Here is a 20,034-nt window from a genome sequence, read left to right on the forward strand (position 1 = left end):
GTAGCAAAGAGACAGAGGAGGAGTAATTCCTGAAGTTGATGCAGAGCCCAGGTCAGATTATATTGCCGAGGGGTTGGCAGAAATGCTTCAGCCCTACTCAAAAAACCTATCTGGAGTTGAGCCTGGAGTCTAAGTGGCTCTGAACCTGCAGCCGTAGCCAAGCAGGCGGTCGCTGGCATGAGATTTGTGGGAAGAACTGCACTGTAATCAGCCCTGTCATTCCTGAGCTTCTACACCCTAATTTAGCATTTTAATATCTCCAAATTATTCTCAGTGACTGGTGATGTTTCATAGCTCTTGGTACAAAAGAAACCTAATACTGTCAGGTTTGTGGGCAAGACTCACTTCCCCTCGCCAGCCTTGAAACCTAACAGCCCTTTCGGTGCAGATGTGATCAGCCGGTACCGGAGTGAGACAGACGGCCCTTTATGACAGACCTGGAAACTTTTCTCCGCTTTCAGTCAGGAGTTTTCAACAGACTAATGTCCCCCTGGGCCGTCCCATGACATAATGCTAGAAATTTCACTGGTAAAAGCTCTTGGTCCCAATTTCTTGTAGCAGACTTAACTTTGAAATATTTCACGTAGCCTTTTGGGACACTGTAAATCCGTTCAAGCAAAACTTCTAAGCTGGTGGATGAGTTGAGGAGAAAGAAAGGCATTTCAACACATTTGCATATGGGTAATTTGGCATGACATGGCATAAAAAGGGATTTCTCCTCTCCTTCCCCTACAGAAAAAAGTGCTCCTCCATTATCTCAAGTGGATTAGGGCAGCCTGGAAAGCCTCCTGATAACAGCACCACAAAGGGGCACTCAGAGGATAGAAACAGAAGAATGTGGGCTGGAGCACAGCAAGCTCAGCTCCCAGTGCTACTTGCTCCAGTCCTACCACCACGGGGGGACGGCTCCAGTGCCCAAGGTGGTGTGAGACAGCAGGAGCATCACCAGGAGCCCCCCAGAAGAAGCCTCGCCGTGGGCAGCGCGCTGTGGTCCACCTGCAGCGTTGGTCCAAGGCATGCAGATGAGCATGCAGATCCACGGCAGGCAGATGAGTGCAGCTCAGCCCGCTGGGTGCTGCAAAATTCCATCCTCCTGTAGAGTTTTTATTACTACAGCTTCTCTTAGTGGTCCTGTGTAACATGCTTGAACACGAGCCAGCAGTGTGCCCAGGTAGCCAAGAAGGCCAACGGCATCCTGGCTTGTATCAGGAATAGTGCAGCCAGCAGGAGCAGGGAGGTGATCGTCCACCTGTACTCTGCTCTGGTGAGGCCGCACCTCGAGTGCTGTGTTCAGCTTTGGGCCCCTCACTACAAGAAGGATATCGAGGTGCTCGAGCGAGTCCAGAGCAGGGCTACGAAGCTGGTGAAGGGCCTGGAGCACAAGTCCTGTGAGGAGCGGCTGAGGGCACTGGGGTTGTTTAGTCTGGGGAAGAGGAGGCTCAGGGGAGACCTCATTGCTCTCTACAAGTACCTGAAAGGAAATTGTGGGGAGCTGGGGGTTGGCCTCTGCTCACAGATAGCTAGTGACAGGACTAGAGGGAATGGCCTCAAGTTGCGCCAGGGGAGGTTCAGGTTGGAAATGAGGAGACATTTCTTCTCAGAAGGAGCAGTCAGGCACTGGGACGGGTTGCCCAGGGAGGTGGTGGAGTCACCGTCCCGGGGGGTGTTCAAGGAAAGGCTGGACGTGGTGCTTAGGGACATGGTTCAGTGGGTGATAGTGGTGGTAGGGGGGTGGTTGGACCAGAGGACGTTGGACGTCTCTTCCGACCGTAACGACCAGGAGCCTCACCACCCACCGGCGCCCGCCCTCCCACTCAGGCGCGACTCGGCGGCGGGGCCGCGCGTGCGCGTTCGCGAGTGCCGCGTGCCCGCGCCGCCGCCGTGCCCGTCAGGTGACGCGGGTCGGGCCGCGCTCCGCCCAGCGGCGGGCGGGGGCCGGCAGGGGACGGGAGGGGAGCGGCGGCGGCGGCGCCGCACCTGGGTCCCCCCGCCCCGAGGCCGCCCGCAGGCAGAGGGGGAGCGGCGGGAGCGCGGCCGGCATGAGCCAGGCGCCGAGGAAGCTGCCGGAGGAGGAGGAGGAGGAAGAGGAGGAGGGGGACGAGGAGGAAGAGGAGGAGGAGGAGGAGATCGCGGGCTTGGCCGGCTACGCCGACGGGGCCGGCTCCTTCTCGGACGGCGACGCGGAGAGCGGCGGCGATGAGGCGTGTGAGTGCGGCGGGGACCGGGCCGGGCCGAGCCGAGCCGAGCCGGGCCGCGGCCTGGCGGCGGGCCGGGCACCGGGCTATAAAAGGCAGCGGCCGGCCCCGCAGCTGCGGGTGTCACTCGGCGGGCACGGGGCCGCCGGCTGCCGGCTGAGCCCTGCCAGGCCCTTCCCGGAGGAGCTCCCGGGGCAGGGCAGGGCAGGGCAGCGCCGAGGGGAAGCCCCCCCCCCCCCCTTGCCCTGAGGCCGCTGCCGAGCTAGCGGCGTTGTCTGCAGGGAGGTGAGCCCTGCGCTGTGCCCGGAGGAGTTTGACTGGATATTTTTCCACGGGAACTTCATGAAATCGCTAAAAAATTGCGTTGGTTCTCCATAGTAACGCTATTAATATTATACTTAACGGAAACAACCCTTTGCATCCTGACTAGCAGGAGAAGACGGTCCATGCAGGGACCTTTCTCGTCCAGGATTAAGACAAGGCTTATTTTAACCCTTCAGATCCCCTGGCCTTCTGTTTAGCTCCAAAGTCTGGAGAAAGAAGAAAAAAAAAGAGCAGCGTGGGATTTGGATCAGGGTTTTTTGTGCCTAACACCAGGCTGCAGGGCTTTCCTTTTCCCAGTTTCTATCCTACCCCTTCCCAGGTCTGTACAGTGAACAGTCCCAAATTCAGTGTCACAGCCTCACAGTTTAGCGTTTCTCTGGCTTTTCAGAGGAGTAATGGAAAGGGCAATGCAAGGAGGACAGCTTCCATGCTGTGGCTGTTGAAAGTGAAGGGAGAAGCCAGACCTGAAAGTAAAAATGTAATTTGTGCTTGTGGGCACGCTGGATATTTCAGAGCTTTGTGCTGGTCATCTCTCACCTTGTGCTGGTTTCTTGTCTCTGACCCGAGCTGAAATGACTGCTTCATCTTTTGAGTTTACACATGGGGTTGTATTCAAAGACCTTAAAGCGCTTGGTTCACGTAAAGCCCAGTCATCCTTTTGATATGCTCCACTAAAACATATTTGCAAGCAAGGAAACCTTTGCGGAGTGTCTGAGGAAGTAGCTTTAAGTCATATCCTTGCTGAGTGCCACACTTGTGGCAGGGTAGAGCCAGGTCTTGTGGTTCTGAGTTTTTCTTTGGCTGCAAGAATTTCCTTCCACCAGGCATTTCTGCAATGTCCATAAACCCACAGTAGCTGTACAGCTTGGTTGATTGCATACAAGCTTTTTCTGTTAACTCCTTAGGCTCAGGCCATCCTTAGTGTTGAAGATGTTCAGTGTATGTATCTTGTAAGGCTGCTGTCTCAACAGTATGCTGAAGTGCTGTAAGCATCATAGCTGCAGACAGTAGCACTGGAAATACCATGAGGTGAACGTGCCTTGTAGGTAAGTGAGTGGAAAGTATGGGACTGGTCATTCTCCTCTATACAGAAAGGGTGAAAACTTCAGAATAACATAATTGCATTAGTGGGGGGAAAAAAAAACACAACCATAAATCATTATTAGCTCTACGAGTTGAAATTATACTCAGGCTTATTACCTTGTGATGATAAAATGAGCAAAAACTTTTCTTCTGGTTTGGCATAGGTTGAGCAGATGAGCTGAGAACTAGAGTGTTGGTACTGGTGAGATCTAACAGTACACCTTCCACCACGGCATCCCCTTCACACACAGCTATGAAGCACTGGTAGTCACAGGCTTCTGAAAAGTAATTGAAATTGATATGAAATTTGGGACAGGTTTCCAAAAAAATCAATGAACGTCTTGAATAATGTGAAGGAGATGTTGGATTACTTACACTCTGTGTCATGGTGAAACAGGTCGGGACTGCTACGTGCAGCTCTCAGTTTTTCAGAGCTGGGCTCTTCTGAGTGTTGCAATGCACACAAATTACACTCTGTAAGCAAGGACATCACTCAATTCCTGACCAAATTTCTGTAACTGCAGTTCTTTTGTGTTGGGAAAGTGCTTTGGGGTTTGTTAAAATTAATTTGTGAATACTTCAAAGGCTCTGGCCTCTAACCAGCATGACTTCTGTTCTTTATGGCAGCTTAGAAAAGTTGAAATGTGAAGGGCTGTTGGTAAGTGTTAGAAACTGCCATTTTATGACATTTTATTCTGTGCAAAAGTGAATGAAGCAGGAAATGTTTCATCTAATGAGATGGAAAATTATCTTACCCATTATGGGATAGAGAATAGTTTAGTGTTTCTCTTACGCCCATTGTAATCTCACTCAGTAACCTAGTCTGGGGAGTTGCAAGGCTACATCTACTGGCATTTCTATGGCAAATTAAAGAAGGAGTTGTCATGCACTCTGGGAAGGAATGTGGGCAGGCAGTGCATCATCCAATTCCTTTACATATAAGGTAATCTCTTAACTCTCTCTCCAAGGAAAGTGCTACAGCAGCACTGCTATCTAGTCAGGTTTGGATAATATTAATTTACATTTCCCTGTCTTCAGCTGGCAGAATTCCAAAGGCTAAGTAACAGTCTTACTAGCAGAAGAGATGGCAGTCATTCTGCTTGCTAGTAACTGTTTGCACTTGCAACTCTGCTTCTTTACAATGGTTTTAGGATAAAGCAGTTCCTTTCTAGTAAGGATTATGGTCCATAAAAATGTATCTGCCTGGAAAAATTTAATACAGCAACAATATAAAACCCCAAGTTATTTAAAGTATTTTTTAGATACACTTGAGTTTTTAGCTTATCCCTTAAAGGAAAGGGAATGATTTATCGCTAGCTTGTCTTCTACTTGTCTCATGACCTGTCAGCACTTTGGAAACTGCTGACCACCTTCACCAGAATTTGAAGGAAAGAAGCCTCAGAGATAATTAAGTTCATGCAAGTTTGATGAAAACTGGCTCTCAGAAGAGAGGAGAGACCCCAACGAAAGCGTCCTCAGAGAGACAGGCGAGCACACGCACACGTTCACTGCGGCAGCCCTTGGCTGACCGGTGCACACGCGCGTTCTGCCTAGCCAGTCGGCACGTGTTTAGCTGCAGGTCGGCCACAGCATGCCGTATCTGTTATTTGGAGGATGTGTCATAAGACATACAGGGGAAGTTGGTGTTATTGTGGTGGCGAGAGGAAAGGGAAACAGAGTCCAAATCCATGGCGAACTAGGCTTCGGAAGTTCTGGTGTGGACAGAGCAAATTGGAGTTTCTTCATTCTTTGAAACATGCAATAAAGCATCGACCCAAAAGCTGTTTTTTTTTTTTTTTACATGCCTTTATAAAGAATTTTATTCAATCTAGTTCTTGTAAAGCTTTGAATAAATTATTTTCCTTTCTGACGGTCAAGGTGCAAATTGCAGGATGTATGGATATATGAACATTAATGAAATACTTGCTGTGGTTTTGGCAGCTGTAGAGAATTTGTGTGGTGAAGAAGAGAGTGGGGTGAAAGAAACTGTTAAATCCTGTGCCTTTGGTTTGCTTCCTTGACAAGCCTGTGCCCCGCAGAACATAAAACGCTGTCAGATTGCCCTATTTTTACCCCTATTATTATCCCTCTGTAAGCGTGAGTTATTGTAGGCACATGCTTCTTGCAGTCACAGAAAGGTGATATTAGTGTTGAGGTTGACAGGAAGAGTAGAGCAGTGTGTTGTCTGTGGTTTATTACTTCCTAAATGTCGCCGCCTGTGGATCAGCAGAACCTGTCCATTGCTGCGTTAGGAGGACAAGCTTCGGGCGGCGATACCAACGTCCTGCTGTTTTGCTTGAAGGGTTTCGCCTGTGCGCTGCTCCAGCCCGGCAGTGCTTTATAGGTGGTAACCGACAAGAGCACAGTAAGTGATAAGACCTGGCAAGGCCTTTCAAATGTATTTAAAATGCACAGGATTTTACAGATAATTAGCTCTGTCCTAATTGCCTGTGCTCTCTGTCAGTCGCTGGGGTACCCTGGGCTCACGCTGAGTGCCGTGACCGCTCATGAGCCAGCAGGTGGTGCCAGGGGCATGTTGTACACACACTGCGAGCCAATTGTGGAGCCTCAGTTCCTGGATAACAAACGCTCAGGAGGCCCAAAGGGACACAAACAAGATTCCGGACATTCCTGGTGGGCACATCCTGCGCCTGTCTTTCTGAAAGCAGCGAGAGAGGCTTGAACAACACGTGAGAACAGATTTGATAACTATGTGTGGGTGTAAACTGTTCTCCAGGTCAAAGGATTCTTTCAGGCTTTCTGCGTTTTTCAGTCCGCAGGGCTACGTGATATATTGGCAGCCTCACGTTGCTGGTTCTGTGCTGCTTCTTCTGGATTTTGGTACTCTTGGAGTAAAGATGATCACTGTAAAGTATGCAGGGCAAATGCAGGAAGGACGTTTGTATGAACAAAAGTGTGCCCCTTTTCCTGCAAGTCGAAATTCACCTAAGCAGAAGAAGAGAAAGAAATAACTCGGGGCACGGCGTAATTGTATGTTGAATAGTCTGTTATGCGGTAGGTGGGAGAAGGCCTGCCTGACAGCTACTGCGTTCAGTCTGCCTCAGCACTAGGAAATGTTCGGTTCTAGTCACACCAGTCCCAAATTAGGGTGGGTAGCACAGCTGAACCACTTTGTTCCCAAGCGTTTGTTTTGCGCATAGGCAAGGGATACACTGCAAACTTAGTTATCAGATAACAGCATTTTATAGATTGTAACACAAATTATTCAACAGTGGGTGAAATCTTTACCTTAGAAATGAGCTCGGTGCTTTTTTAAGTCCCAGCACAGAGGAAATGTATGCCTGCTGAGCTGTCTTCTTCCTATAGCTCTTGGGATGTGTGTTTTCTTTCTTTAAAGGAAAGAAGCCTTCACGTAGCTTTTTGAAGTCACACAAGCATAACTAAAACTCACTCCTTGCTTTCATGATCTAGCTATCAGTTGACAAGGATAGCTAGAAAGGATATTCTTTTTCAATAGAAACTGAGCTATCATACCTTCTGCAGTCTCTGTTACAGGTGAGAAGTAGGTTTTATGGTGGTGTATACTGAGGAGCAAAGAATCCAAGTTAAGATGTCTGTAAGGCCACTCCCGAAGTTTAAAAATGGGTAATGCTTGCATAAATCCAAATAAAAATGTTACAAAAGTAAATGTCAAATACATGTTGTCTGGCAGTCACTGATTATGTTGTTATAATATATTACTCTTCTTCTTGTATGATTTTATTCAGTTTTGGATTTCAACGATCCCTTCAGTACTGAAGTTAAGCCAAGAATCCTGCTCATGGGCTTGAGAAGAAGTGGGAAGTCTTCCATTCAGAAAGTTGTCTTTCACAAAATGTCACCGAATGAGACCCTCTTCCTGGAGAGCACAAACAAGATTTGCAGAGAGGATGTGTCCAACAGCTCCTTCGTCAACTTTCAGATATGGGATTTTCCTGGGCAAATTGACTTCTTTGACCCTACGTTTGACTATGAGATGATTTTCAGAGGCACTGGAGCACTGATATTTGTTATTGACTCTCAGGTAAAAAGAAAAAGAGGGGAGTGCATTTAAACTACTTTTGTCTTTTTGTCCTTGAGCAACAGGCAGGTAGATTGGAACATAGAGGTTTTTTCAAAGGAAATAAATAACTTACGGTTACAAACACGCATTAAAAAAAAAAAGTTGTTAAAACTTGAAAAGCTGCTAGGTTATTTTTAAGTCTGTCTCCCTTTGCAAGATGTTTGAAACAGTTAGCTAGTTTGCTTTAGCATTTGAAGGTTCTTGTTCAGACTCCCAAACGCTGACAGCGTGAGATTGGTGCACTTGCTAGATATAGGCTGCCATCTATCATAAGAAATAAAATACTTGTTGCTGAGCTGTAGCATTATGTAAAAGCAATTATTGTAAAATTTAAGTTGTTTTAAAGAACTTTCCTACAGTGTTTATTTTCCCTTCATTAGGATGATTACATGGAAGCATTAGCTCGACTGCATCTTACTGTGACCAGAGCCTATAAAGTGAATCCAGACATCAACTTTGAAATCTTTATCCATAAAGTGGATGGTTTATCTGACGATCATAAGATTGAAACGCAAAGAGATATTCACCAGAGGGCAAACGATGACCTTGCAGATGCTGGATTGGAGAAAATTCACCTCAGGTGAGAAAAGCTGCTGTACAAAGAATCTGAAGTTGACTAAGAGCAGTTTATTTAACAAGTTACTATTTTGCATTCTCTTGAAGTAGTAGGCAACAAGGTTTTGACATATGAAGGAAAAAATTAGTCACAGATACTGTATCTGACCTGAGCCAAACAAAGTGTTTTATTTCTGAGTGCTGTCTTGGAGGGCAAGATAAGGAGGGGAAGTGCTTAAAAGCACAACAAATATGCCAAAGTCCTACCAGTATTTTTGCTGTAGCTGCTGTCTTGAAGTAAGAAGCATGGGCAGTGGAACCAGGCAGTAGTGTATATGCTGTCTACATCGCTTTTGTCTCCTTCAAAACCCCTCCTCTGCCTCGCAGTCCCCTCCCGACCACTAGTGCTCACTGCTTCGGCTTTCTCAGAGCCACTTGGGAAAACAGGTGTTCTCTCTTTGCCTTATGTCTGGTGATAAAGCAGATTATTGTAGCAAGTAATTAAAAACAAGGGACTAATGCAGACTGGGATACTAGGCAACATGAAGCTTTCGTGTCATCCTTAGCCCTTAAAGCCAAGTAAAAATATACATGTAAGCAGAGAGACCTGTTTCGTTAACATGCCAACTCATGCGCTCATAAAAAATTGACTGTGTTGTTGCATTGTTAAATTGGTCCACAGCTTTCAAAAAGTGAGTCACAACAGACTTGTTCAGTAATGCTCCTCTCCTGCAATTTGAAAAATATTTTCCGAAGGTTACCAAGGTGGGAGTTGCATCATGAAGTTCTACATCAAGTGCTAATTTGCAGTGTCTATTTTTTTTTGTGTAGAGACATGTAGACCCATGCCAAGCATAATCCTGAGAATTTAGTTTGTGTATGAAGTCCTGTGCTTCAATCATAACACGTGACTTTTGATCACAAGGGGTAATTGTGTAATTGTAGGCACTTGCTGTTTGACAATATTTCATTTCACTCGTAGTATGAAAGGTACATCATGTTCACAGTATGTGGCTAAAAGGAAAATGTGGTGACGTTTTTTTCCAGCTTTTATCTGACAAGCATATATGATCATTCTATATTTGAAGCATTTAGCAAAGTGGTACAGAAACTGATTCCACAGCTCCCAACACTGGAAAATCTGCTTAACATCTTTATTTCAGTAAGTACTTGTTACATACTTTGTCTGTAGACCTAGCTATGTCCAACATTGCATGTTCAGCTGTTTTGTTCACTGCCTTCTGAGAGATTGTGAACAATGTGAGCTTTCAGAGAAATTATCAGAGCTTAGTTGAAAGGCACCCACCTGCAGCTAGGCCTCACCTCCCTGTTTGTCTGACGGTGTTGCTGAGCTGCTGAGACTCAGTATTTCCTGAGTGAAAATGACAGTGGGTTAGCAGCTGTCACTTTTCTGCTCATATATCCATGTGAATGTTGCAAAGGTCTGTGCTGCATGCGTTGTTTAAGTAACACTTGAAATTTGTGCAGATAAATTCTTAAATGAGCATCATCTAGTCGGACCTCTTACGTAGAGCTGTCTATAGTACTTCCTAGAATTAATTCTACTTTGCATTGAAGTTTACCTCTCTTAAGAAAATCTTTTCACCTTAACATTTTTAGAGGTAGAGGCCATCACAGCTTTCACAGCTTCCACAGTTACTCCCAAGGTCAGTTAGGGAGCTTTGTGTAATGGCTTGTTATCACTGTGGAGGTAATTGCTTGTTCCACTGTTCCTGGCTGTGTGCTCCCTTTACCTCTTTGTGCTGGTTGTGACACATGCCTATTCCCTTGGGGAATCGCTATGACACATGCTCGCGCAGTAGAAGACGGTCCAGTTCTTCTGATGGCTTAACTTAGTCAAAAGCAGTTAATGGAGGAGTTCAACATGCTCTTGTTTTGGCACAAGATAAGAGGTGGGGACTCGTGGCCATGAGCAAAGGCAAACACAGTCAGTAGTTTATGAAAAGGGGGAACTTCTTCTGGTGGTCATTGATTCAGCTCCAAAAAACTGCACCCTTTCTTCTCACAGCATTATAATTTTGCACCTTGCATCTGGCATTAATTTGTCAAACTTCAATTGCCAAGCGAGGCATTTTGTTTTCCCTTTTTGTGATTCTGAAGTAATGAAACTTACTTAATATCATTCAACAGCCTGCAAGATAAAATTAGACTTCACAGTTTCTCAGTGTGGGGTGTGAGAATTGAGGGAGAGGGAGGTTGGATGTGTTGCTGAAATGGGGGAGCTAGGAATGTCTTTCCAAAGCTTATTCTCTTACTATTAGGCAATCAGTGATGACATTTCATAATGAAGGTTTTATTACAAAGATCTGTTTCCACCAAAATGGCTGGACTGTATGCCATTTATCGTCCAGCCCTGAACTCCACTTAGGATAGAAAAATAATGAAAGGATGATGCTTCTAGCTCTGGAGCAATTCAATATTATTGCGAATATGCTGCACAGTATTAATGAGGAGGCTGGCTGAATGATAATCATCCTGGTGCCAGAGCCACCCCAGTCACTTGTACTGTGAGTCTGATATCTTTATGGGGTCTCCTCACTGTTTGGAGCTGGTGAAGAGTTTGTACCAAACCACTACATGAATTGGGCACGAGCAGTTTTCTGGATGATGATAGTTGCTTGTGGGTCTGGGACACCCATGAGGAAGGTCCCATAACACGTAGAATATCAGATGTAATTGGTAAGGAGGAACCGCTCTTTCAAATGAATGGGAAGTTCAGAGAAGTGCTCCTGAGAGAGATATTTCCCTTACACAGTAAGGGCAAGAGTCTCAGACTGTTTTTGTATGCTCCAAATAGAGCATAATCCAGTTTGTTAGTGGTGTAGAGCAAGACGTAGCTGCATCACTGTGTCCTCAGTGTGCTTGCTTTCTGTTTTTAAGAGCATGTTGTATCTGTAGACAGGAGACTTGGAATGACTCTGTTGCAGCCACAGGAAGACTAAACATCATTCTCCAGCGTAGAATTAGTGGGCGCCTCTTTACTTTAGCAACTTAATGACAACAAGTCAGGTTAGGAATCTTGACACAGATTTTGATCTTGCCTTGCCTTAGGAAGCCAATGTGTTGGGTATCAAAGCGTGGGTGCGTTGGTGTTCCTGTGCGAGTTGTAGCACAATATTCATGAGGATGTACTTTCGTTTATGCCATGAACACTTCCAACACAAAAGCTGGCGATTACAGAAATAGATCTACGATCACCCCTGAGTTCACCTCGGGTTTTTACACAACTTTTATAGTGGCACAGTGGGTTAGCTTGTACAGCTTATGTATTTGAGCATCCATCAGCATGCTAATACTGCCTCTACATTTTTTTGTCTTAACTGTCTGTAAAGCGTGAAGTAATAGTTGGTTTGGCATTCAGAACCCATGTAAATCTTGGCTGACTAACGCTCTACCAGCTTCTTATAGAGGGATGTCTGTTTTTATATTTTTTTTATTACTACAGCCCTAGCAAGCAGTCAAGTTGTGTGACATGGGAATGCAGATTTTTCTTCTTAATTGCTGTTAAAAACAGTAAACTATCACAGTAAATATAAAATTAAGTATACTTTGCAATTATAATATAATATATATATATAAAATTAAGTATACTTTACAATTTAAGTATACTTTAACAGTTTAAATTTTATAATCTGTAAATTAAGCTATAGTACACTAAATCTTCTGTTTCCCGCAAAACCTGTTCAACTGTCATTCATTTCTACCTATAAATGACTAGTGATATCCTCAAGTTCATTTCAAAACTACATTTTAGGGCCAAAGAAGGAAAAGGATAGGCTTGCTTACCTAACCTAACAGTTGCTTTCATACTGTTGTTTTCCCTAACTGATTGTTAATGATATGTCTCTTTGAATAGTGTTTTTTTTTGTTTTTAAATTCAGTGTTTCCTGACTTCTTATGGCTTCATAATCACTGTTTGTACTGGTATTTTTTTTCTTGAGAAATTTCGTCACAAACATTCTGGCAAATTCTTTGCTTTTGTAGTTAAAGGCGAAATATAAACCCTGACAAATGAAATCAGTGAGGTCATGTGGGTACAGTTTAGTGGTCACTAATACTGCCAGCCCATCCTACCCTTTCACAGAGGTTTCTGTCACCATACAGAGTTTGACAGAGGCAAATGCGTGCCAGTTTCACAGCAAATCCCCCCATAATGTATTAGTTTCAGCTGAAGACAATAGTGGTTTAAGTTAGGATGCCAAGCTGTGCCCTACCAGCACGTGCAACTGCTGGCATGGCAGACTTCTCAAGATGGAAACCTTTCAAACTGTCACTGCAAGTACACGCAAGCTGCAGCTGCTAGAGCTCTGAGATGGGTATGCCACTTCTCATTGTTAAATGCTACAATATCATCACTGACATCTTAATATTCCAAGGTACATCTTACCTGTACAGCTGAATTTATCACTGTGTTTCTCTTTACATAATACATCTTATATTTGACTCCTCGTGAATGACAATACAGGGCTCAAGTTCCAACCTTTTTTGTCTAAAATTTTAAATATTTATTTTTTAAATATGTTCTTTTTAAATGTGTATTCTGGCAATGAATTACAGCTGTATATTCATATGATATTTACAGGTAAATCTGGTGATTAATCGTATTTGACAGCATCTATAGAAATACGTGAAGTGCTGTCAGATTTTTGTATATTGTTTAAAAACTAAAATTGCATAGCTATTGCATGTGGCTGGAATAACCAAAATAAATATACGTATATTTTTGTTCTTTGTGCTCAAAGAACATAGGCTCATAGAGCCATGTAAGCTGAGAGGGATCTTTAGAGGTCAGCTCCTGCTGAGAGCCAAGCTACTTAGAGCAGGTTGAATATGGCTCGGTCCTGTTCAGCTCTTTTTTTTTTTTTTTCCATCCTTACGTCCAAGGATGGAAACTCTACAACCTCTCAGGCTGTCATGCTTCTAGAGCTTGATGCTCACTCATGCCAAAAAACTTTTTTTTCTTGTATCAAGTCAGAATTCAGCTCTTTTGCTTCTTGTCCTTTGACACCATAGCTTGGAGAAGAGATTGGCTGTCTTCCACACACCCTCCTGTTAGGTATTTGTAGATAGCAGTGAGCCTTCTCTTCCTCAGGGTGAATAACCCAGTTCTCTGGGAGTCTCCTTGTACATTGTGTGCTTCAGCTCCCGGACATAAGGTATCCAGAGGGTATGCTTTGTCTTGATTTTTTTTTTTTTTTTATTAATCAGTTACAGAAATGGGCTATACATGAAGTCCTTTTCCATAATGAAATGCAAGAATTTAATCTCTGGTACCGTTATTGATTTATTGATGGGTATTTCCAACCTTAGTTGTGTGCCCAGCAGTGGAAGAATTAAACTCCTTTAAAATGAAAACATCCAAAGTATTGCTGACCAATGTACAATAGCATACCAAGGGTTGGAATCTTTCTGCTTATTTCAGGGGAATTGGAAAGTGCGAGGGTTACTTTTTAGTCTCTTAATTAAGTGTTAAATGGTTCACTTAGAAAAGAAAGAATAAGGAAAAGAAAATTTCTGTAACTACAAAGGAAACTGTAACTACTAAAACTTGTTATGGCTTTTCAGAGTGTTTTTGACAGTCGCAAAACTGCTATGGCAATAGTCCTAAACCATACTGAAAGGGAAGCCCATATATGGGAAAAAATATTGTTCGATGGGAGAGAGTTGATTCCTTTCCTGTGTATTTGGATTGTGAAGCGTGTTTGTCAGCTTAAGCTTCAGCAATACTGGGAAGTTGTCCTTTGTGTTCATCCTGGGACAACTGTGCAGGTGCAAACCCTTGATACCAGCAGGCAAAGCTGCGGTTTTCAGTTAGACAGTACCCGTTTTCCTTTTTTTTTTCCCCCTCCAGGAAACAGGTTTATGATAATTTACCCTATCTACACAAAGAGCTAACTGAGCTAGCATTCCTGCCTAGCCTCTGAGAGCTGCAAATATGATACAACTTCAGCATGGAGAGAGTCTTGATCAACTCGGCAGGATGACAGGAGATGTTGTAGTACTAGCAAGCCTTGGCATTATAAACATAACTTTAGCACCAGTTCTATATGAAAAATGAAAGAGCACTGTCAAAATACTGGTCTTTCTCCTATGATCCTAGAAGATGTTCTAAGGAAAATGGCAGTAGAACAGCTACAGGCCCTGATGAGACAGTTTCTCATTTTCTTTGAGAAATTAGTTCCAGATTCCTACTGCCTTCTTTGTCCTCAACTTTTTCTTTTCATCGTTTCCATCAGCTTACGCATTCAGTTTTCTTTTTATGTCCGTTGTCACAGTCAGAAACAAGAAGCCAAAATCTTGATCTTGGAATTTTCTCGCATTTTCCACTGAAAATAAATGTAATTTATCCAGATGCTTTCCAGAGAGGAAGCTGGGGAGTCTGACTTGGCTCAGAGGCAGAAACATTGAAAGATCTTTAGCCATCACAGCTTGCTACAAATACTTCAGTGCTATAAAGTTCTTTGAAAATGAGCTTGATTGCAAATTAACTCCCACTTACTCAGCCTAACTTTTTGTACAGTAGGCAAGTAGGGGAACAAAAAAAGCTTGGTAGTAATTTGTAGACATGGTTTCCATTTTCTTTTTCTTTTTTTAATAGAATTCTGGGATTGAAAAAGCATTTCTATTTGATGTAGTCAGTAAGATCTACATTGCAACGGATAGTACTCCAGTGGATATGCAAACCTACGAGCTCTGCTGTGATATGATAGATGTTGTGATTGACATTTCTTGTATATATGGGTAAGTAAATTGTTAATGTCTTTCATAGATAGAGCTGTGTACCTAGAATCTGAATGATCTCAAAATTAGAATGATGTGGGTATAAACAATAATGAGAAGGAGTAATTTATCAGGGCAGGGGAGAAGGAGGAAACGGCAGGCCTCTGAGGTACAGATCAACTGCCAGCAACAAACTGTTCCCTGCCCAGCCTCTCATGTGAGGATCTTCCTCTTTCTATGTATTTTATTTGTAGGAAGGAGTGGCAAGTAGTTTTGTTTACTTTAATAGCTAGTGGCCTCTACTGGCTGCAGAGAGCTGCTTCACTCCTCCTTCAGTTCTCTGTTTGCCCTATCTTCCCTGCATTACATTAGTATTTTTCAGCATCCCCTCTTTATCTTTTAGCAACTGGAGAACTCCTGGAGTAGCTTGCTCCTCTCTTTGGAAGTTATATTGGTGCTTATGGCTTGCTCCAGTGCAATGCCAGCTATTCCTGAGACAGGCGGGGGCATGCTAAGAATTAGTGCATTACTAGGAGGCTAAACCGCAGTATACTTATAAGAGTGTGATAGTCCTTGGTAGCCTGGAGTTCCTACCATTTTTTTTTTTCTTGCAGTCTTAGAGAAAGTATGAGGGAGAATGCTGGTGGAGGTGCACTGTAAACATTAGAACTTCAAAAGAATAACAAATTGTCGAATACCTCTGTAAAATCTTTTAAGTTGTGTATTCTACTGTATCTTTCAAGTATTGGATTTGGTCACTTCAGTAACTGTACAAGAACTTGTGCTTTCGAGAGGTGTGCAGTAAAGGATTCTGATTCTGTAGCTTTTTTATTTTTGTACAGATAAAAATACAGCTGTGTAGTTCAAACCATTGCATTTAATTATTATCTGCACAACATCACCTGGGGGGCATTCTAATCCCAAAATGTCTCGCTGCCACTGACTTTGTGTGATCATGTAGCATTTGCCACCAGAAATCTGTTTGTCATGTGTTTTAGGCATAGACTGAAGATAGGACATTAGAATTAATTTCTTGTCTTGCATTCCTGGAGCATCTGTGGATTTTGCTATTTTAATATATTATTAATGGTAGTTATTCTGGGAGACTGATGATAACTTCCCGTTTAAGAAGATCTGTATGTGCATTCAGGAACGAAGGTAAAATTAAAAGGTCCAAAGCTAATACAGTGATCATCATGAGGCATCATCTGCGAAAGAGAAATCTCTTCATGATATGATGCTGCAAAAGCCAACGTGTCTCATGAGGAAGGTCTCATGGTGGCTTAAATTATCTGTCAGCTGCCACTACTTAAGCAAGGTTGTTGAATTTGGAATTATCAGCACAGATTTAGTGGTTCACGTGTTTTAGATGAAGTTGTAATGCAGTGCAGTGATTAAAAGAAAACAGACAGCCTTGTAGTAAATGGTTTGCAAAAAATAGTGCTCCAGTTCAGATACTTGGCTATCAATCTGATTTCTAGCCCCAGATCTAAGATCTGGTGTGTATTTGGATAAATTATTTAATCTCTGTGTCTACGTCATTTACATAGTGTTTACATAGTGTGTGGCTTAAAAAAGTTTCCCTGAAAGATTAAAATGAAAATGTTTTAAAGTTTGAGATTGCTGGGTGAAAGAACCAATATGGAAATACTTCTGTTAATACACCTGGTGTCGTATCTTGTTTGTTTGTTTGAATATTGCTCTTTAGGCTTAAAGATGATGGCACTGGAACTCCTTATGACAAAGAATCAATGGCAATCATAAAACTTAACAATACAACTGTCCTTTATTTAAAAGAGGTGACAAAATTCCTTGCTCTTGTTTGCTTTGTCAGAGAAGAAAGCTTCGAGAGAAAAGGTATTCTTCCCTTTTCTGATATTGCGTTGCATTTACCTTATATTAATGAATTAATAAATAACTGTGTGATTGTCACTAGCTGATAAAGTCTCCAGCTGTATGGCAAATATTGAAGGTAAGTACAACTTGATAGAGCTTACATAACGTGTTTAAAAGCATGAGGTATTTGTGCTGGCATTAAGATAAGATGAAATCATAAATGTATTTGACAGTTTTCTAGTATGAAAGCATACAGTTTACATCCAGTGCAATAAAGCTTCCATCTGCAACAGTAGAATGTGTCAATTTATCTTGGCCAACATTGCTTTGTACCTGTCGGTACCAGCATATGCATTTGGAACAGCTTGAGTGCCATAACCAAGGGAACTTTACTGAAACTGGCTGATAGAAATATGTTCTTGCTTTTCCTTGAAAGGAGGCTTTCAAAAAGCAGCATATTTGGGAAGCATGTTTCATACTTTTCTATTTCATATTTTGCAGTTAAAGTGTGTAAGGTTTCTTGGTTATATTGATCTGACCCTGGTCAAGGTCAATACTGAACGCTTAGTTCATTATCACTCTTCTGACTGTCGTGGTATTCACTGAGTTACTGGCCTTTGTCAAATGTCCTCAGACTGAAACTGAACAGCGGAAGAATGACCCATCATTTTGGCTAGAAATGTTACTTTAGCATACCCGCTAACAAAGCTGTTTCAGAAAAGACACCTTGATGAGCGAACACTCGTTAGGCTTTGTCCACAGTTGTCAGATTGTTTTATCTACATAGTTTGGGACACTTCATGCAGTAGTCAGTACTCCTTAACAGTATAGTCGTAGTATTATAATGCAGACTAACTTTGGTGTCTGGAAACTTCCACATAATATTTTGTCTGAACTTAAGGGACAGGGAAAACAACTCCTGGAAAAATCAGTGTAACATGGTGGATTTAAACCATTTCAAATATGTATCATCTGTTAAGGAAATTAAGGTGGAAAACACTACGGTATTTGAGTTAAGAAAGCTTAATTAAGAAGGCAATTAGCTTGTATGAGGTCATAAGCTCAGTACCAAAGTTCTAAAACTGTATTACTGTATTAGACATTTTGTAGCACCCAGTAAGTCTTCTGAGTGACTACCGATATGGCTTTACAGCTTTTCTGTGGGATCACGTTCAACCCACTCACACGGTAGTATTAACTGCCTATTATGGATGTATGTATATAATCTAACAACGTGGCTATTGTGTTATTTTTCAATTACAGCGTAAAATGAAGTATAACTGGCTGCTATTTGGGAATACAGCTATTGAGTATCTATTTCAAAGTCTATGCATTATCAAAAGAAAATCCTTTGACTACTAGGTGCTACTTGTTTTTATCGCGGTAACTATGTAACACAAAGTTACAAAATGACACCATAATTTGGGAAATAATTTTTATTGTAGTATGCTTAACACTTCCCCAAAGCTCTTAAGTTAAAGCTTTATCTGCCAAGGTACTTCTTCTGAGTCTGCTCTTAAGACTAATATGTGTATTTAATACAGGATACAGTATGGAACTGTAATGCTCACTGAATTGCTTGTATTTATCAAATGTACTTTTGCTTAGCATAGAAAACATTGCCTAGAAAATCCAGATTATGACTTCCAGAAAAAGGAGTGCGGTATTTCAGTAAACGTAGAATATAAACAAATCTGTCATTGCTTAATTTGTGTAAATGTCTTTATTAATATGGAAAACATTTTTGTCTCTGTAGGATTAATAGACTACAATTTCCATTGTTTTCGGAAAGCCATACAAGAAGTATTTGAAGTAAGAATGAAAGTAGTAAGATCTCGAAAACATCAAAGCCACATTCAGAAAAACAAGAGACCCACTCCCAATGGGACACCAAGAATGCCACTGTAACTGAGGTTTTGTAGCACTGTGGCGAGCAAGTTTTCGTGAAGTTGATGTGACTTCTGCATCTCATTGCACTGAGTGAAGAGGAAAACCAGTGGGACTGATGTATTATATGAATTTTCCCTGAATGTTCAGAAAGCACTGTTTAAATATTTTTATCCAATCAGTTTTTTTAATATAGTGAGCACTTTGAGCAAAATGTTGTATATATAAGCATTGAGGTGAACACTTGTAAGAATTTTCTTAATATATGCTGTAAACCTTTTTCATGCCATATTAAGAAAAAACAGCTGTGACAGAAATACTGGGTACATAATTTGCACTTTTTCATGTTTTCCTTGTGGAGTTGGACTTTGATAAACTTAGTTTTTATGGTGATTTTGATGCATGGCGTCAGGTAAAATGTATGCTGTAGTTTATTTACCTGCTACAATCGAATTGGTTAGTAAACAATTAAGAAAACTTGGTACAATGCCTTTTAAAATTTGTGACAGCTAATACCTAACATTCATACAGATCTAATTTCATATATTTTTTTGATTTATAATCTGAAGAATAATTTTGAAGTATTACAGCAATAAGTACCTTACCAGGGATCATAACTGGTAGGTAAATATTAGCTTTTATAAAACAGGTTTTTGGCCAAATTTCATCTATAGAGTTCTCCATAACACTGGTAATGCCCTCTGGGTCTATTTATATTATTTACCTCAGCATATACCAGTTAAATACCTTTCTATAAAGACAATTGTTTTATAAAATGGCTCTATGTTGCACTGGTATTTTTATAAGGCTTTGGAGGAGGGTGGTGTATCTGAAAGGTTGAATTTACATTACTAACTTGTTTTGAGAGCCTGCACATCTGCAGTTGGTGCAGTGAAGAATCTGTGTGTATTTCCCTTCCACCCTGCCATTCAGTTCCTAGTTGGAAGAACAGCTCTTTTTTTCCCCAGTCCCACTGCAAACCAATTGCACGTGTGTTCCGGAGGTGTTGCTCTTAGGAGTGGGAAGAGCCTGACTTGCATGGAAGGCAGCTTGCAGTACACCAGAAACGGGTAAGGGGAGCTATGCTTTACTCAGTCATACGATAATTTGCCCCTAGCTGACATAGCTCGGGAGAATAGAAAGGGAGATGGGATTTGAAAGTTGTGTCTTAGCTAAGGCAAGGCATAGTGCCGCGTGTCTAGGGAGTTGAGAGCTCTCAGTGTTTGCTGGCTTTTGTTGAGAAAGGAGGGGTTTAACCTGTGGTAAGCAAGTCTAAATTTAGTGGTGGTTTGAATGCAAATGCGAAGTTTCTGTATGCTATATATGACATGTGGACAGACCTTGAGGCTC

At 42.2% G+C, this 20,034-nt stretch overlaps 1 protein-coding gene across 1 annotated transcript; it reads left to right on the forward strand.

The window, feature by feature from the left end:
• The first annotated feature begins 1,932 nt into the window (after positions 1–1,932).
• RRAGD (Ras related GTP binding D) lies at positions 1,933–19,464 on the forward strand. Its single transcript, XM_048049477.2, has 7 exons — positions 1,933–2,205; positions 7,331–7,626; positions 8,046–8,245; positions 9,268–9,382; positions 14,840–14,982; positions 16,670–16,818; positions 18,554–19,464. Exons 1-7 carry the CDS (start codon positions 2,040–2,042, stop codon positions 18,703–18,705), a joined length of 1,221 nt encoding a protein of 406 aa, XP_047905434.2. The 5' UTR covers positions 1,933–2,039; the 3' UTR covers positions 18,706–19,464.
• Positions 19,465–20,034: the final 570 nt, after the last annotated feature.

The sequence above is a fragment of the Anser cygnoides genome, chromosome 3, assembly GCF_040182565.1.
Source record: "Anser cygnoides isolate HZ-2024a breed goose chromosome 3, Taihu_goose_T2T_genome, whole genome shotgun sequence".
Classification (NCBI taxonomy): Eukaryota; Metazoa; Chordata; class Aves; order Anseriformes; family Anatidae; genus Anser; species Anser cygnoides.

Coding starts and splice junctions, on each gene's coding strand:
- RRAGD (XM_048049477.2), top strand. CDS start 2,040: ATGAGCCAGGCGCCGAGGAAGCTGCCGGAGGAGGAGGAGGAGGAAGAG. Junction 9,383..14,839: donor TGCTTAACATCTTTATTTCA/GTAAGTACTTGT, acceptor TTTTTTTAATAG/AATTCTGGGATTGAAAAAGC. Junction 16,819..18,553: donor AGAAAGCTTCGAGAGAAAAG/GTATTCTTCCCT, acceptor TTGTCTCTGTAG/GATTAATAGACTACAATTTC.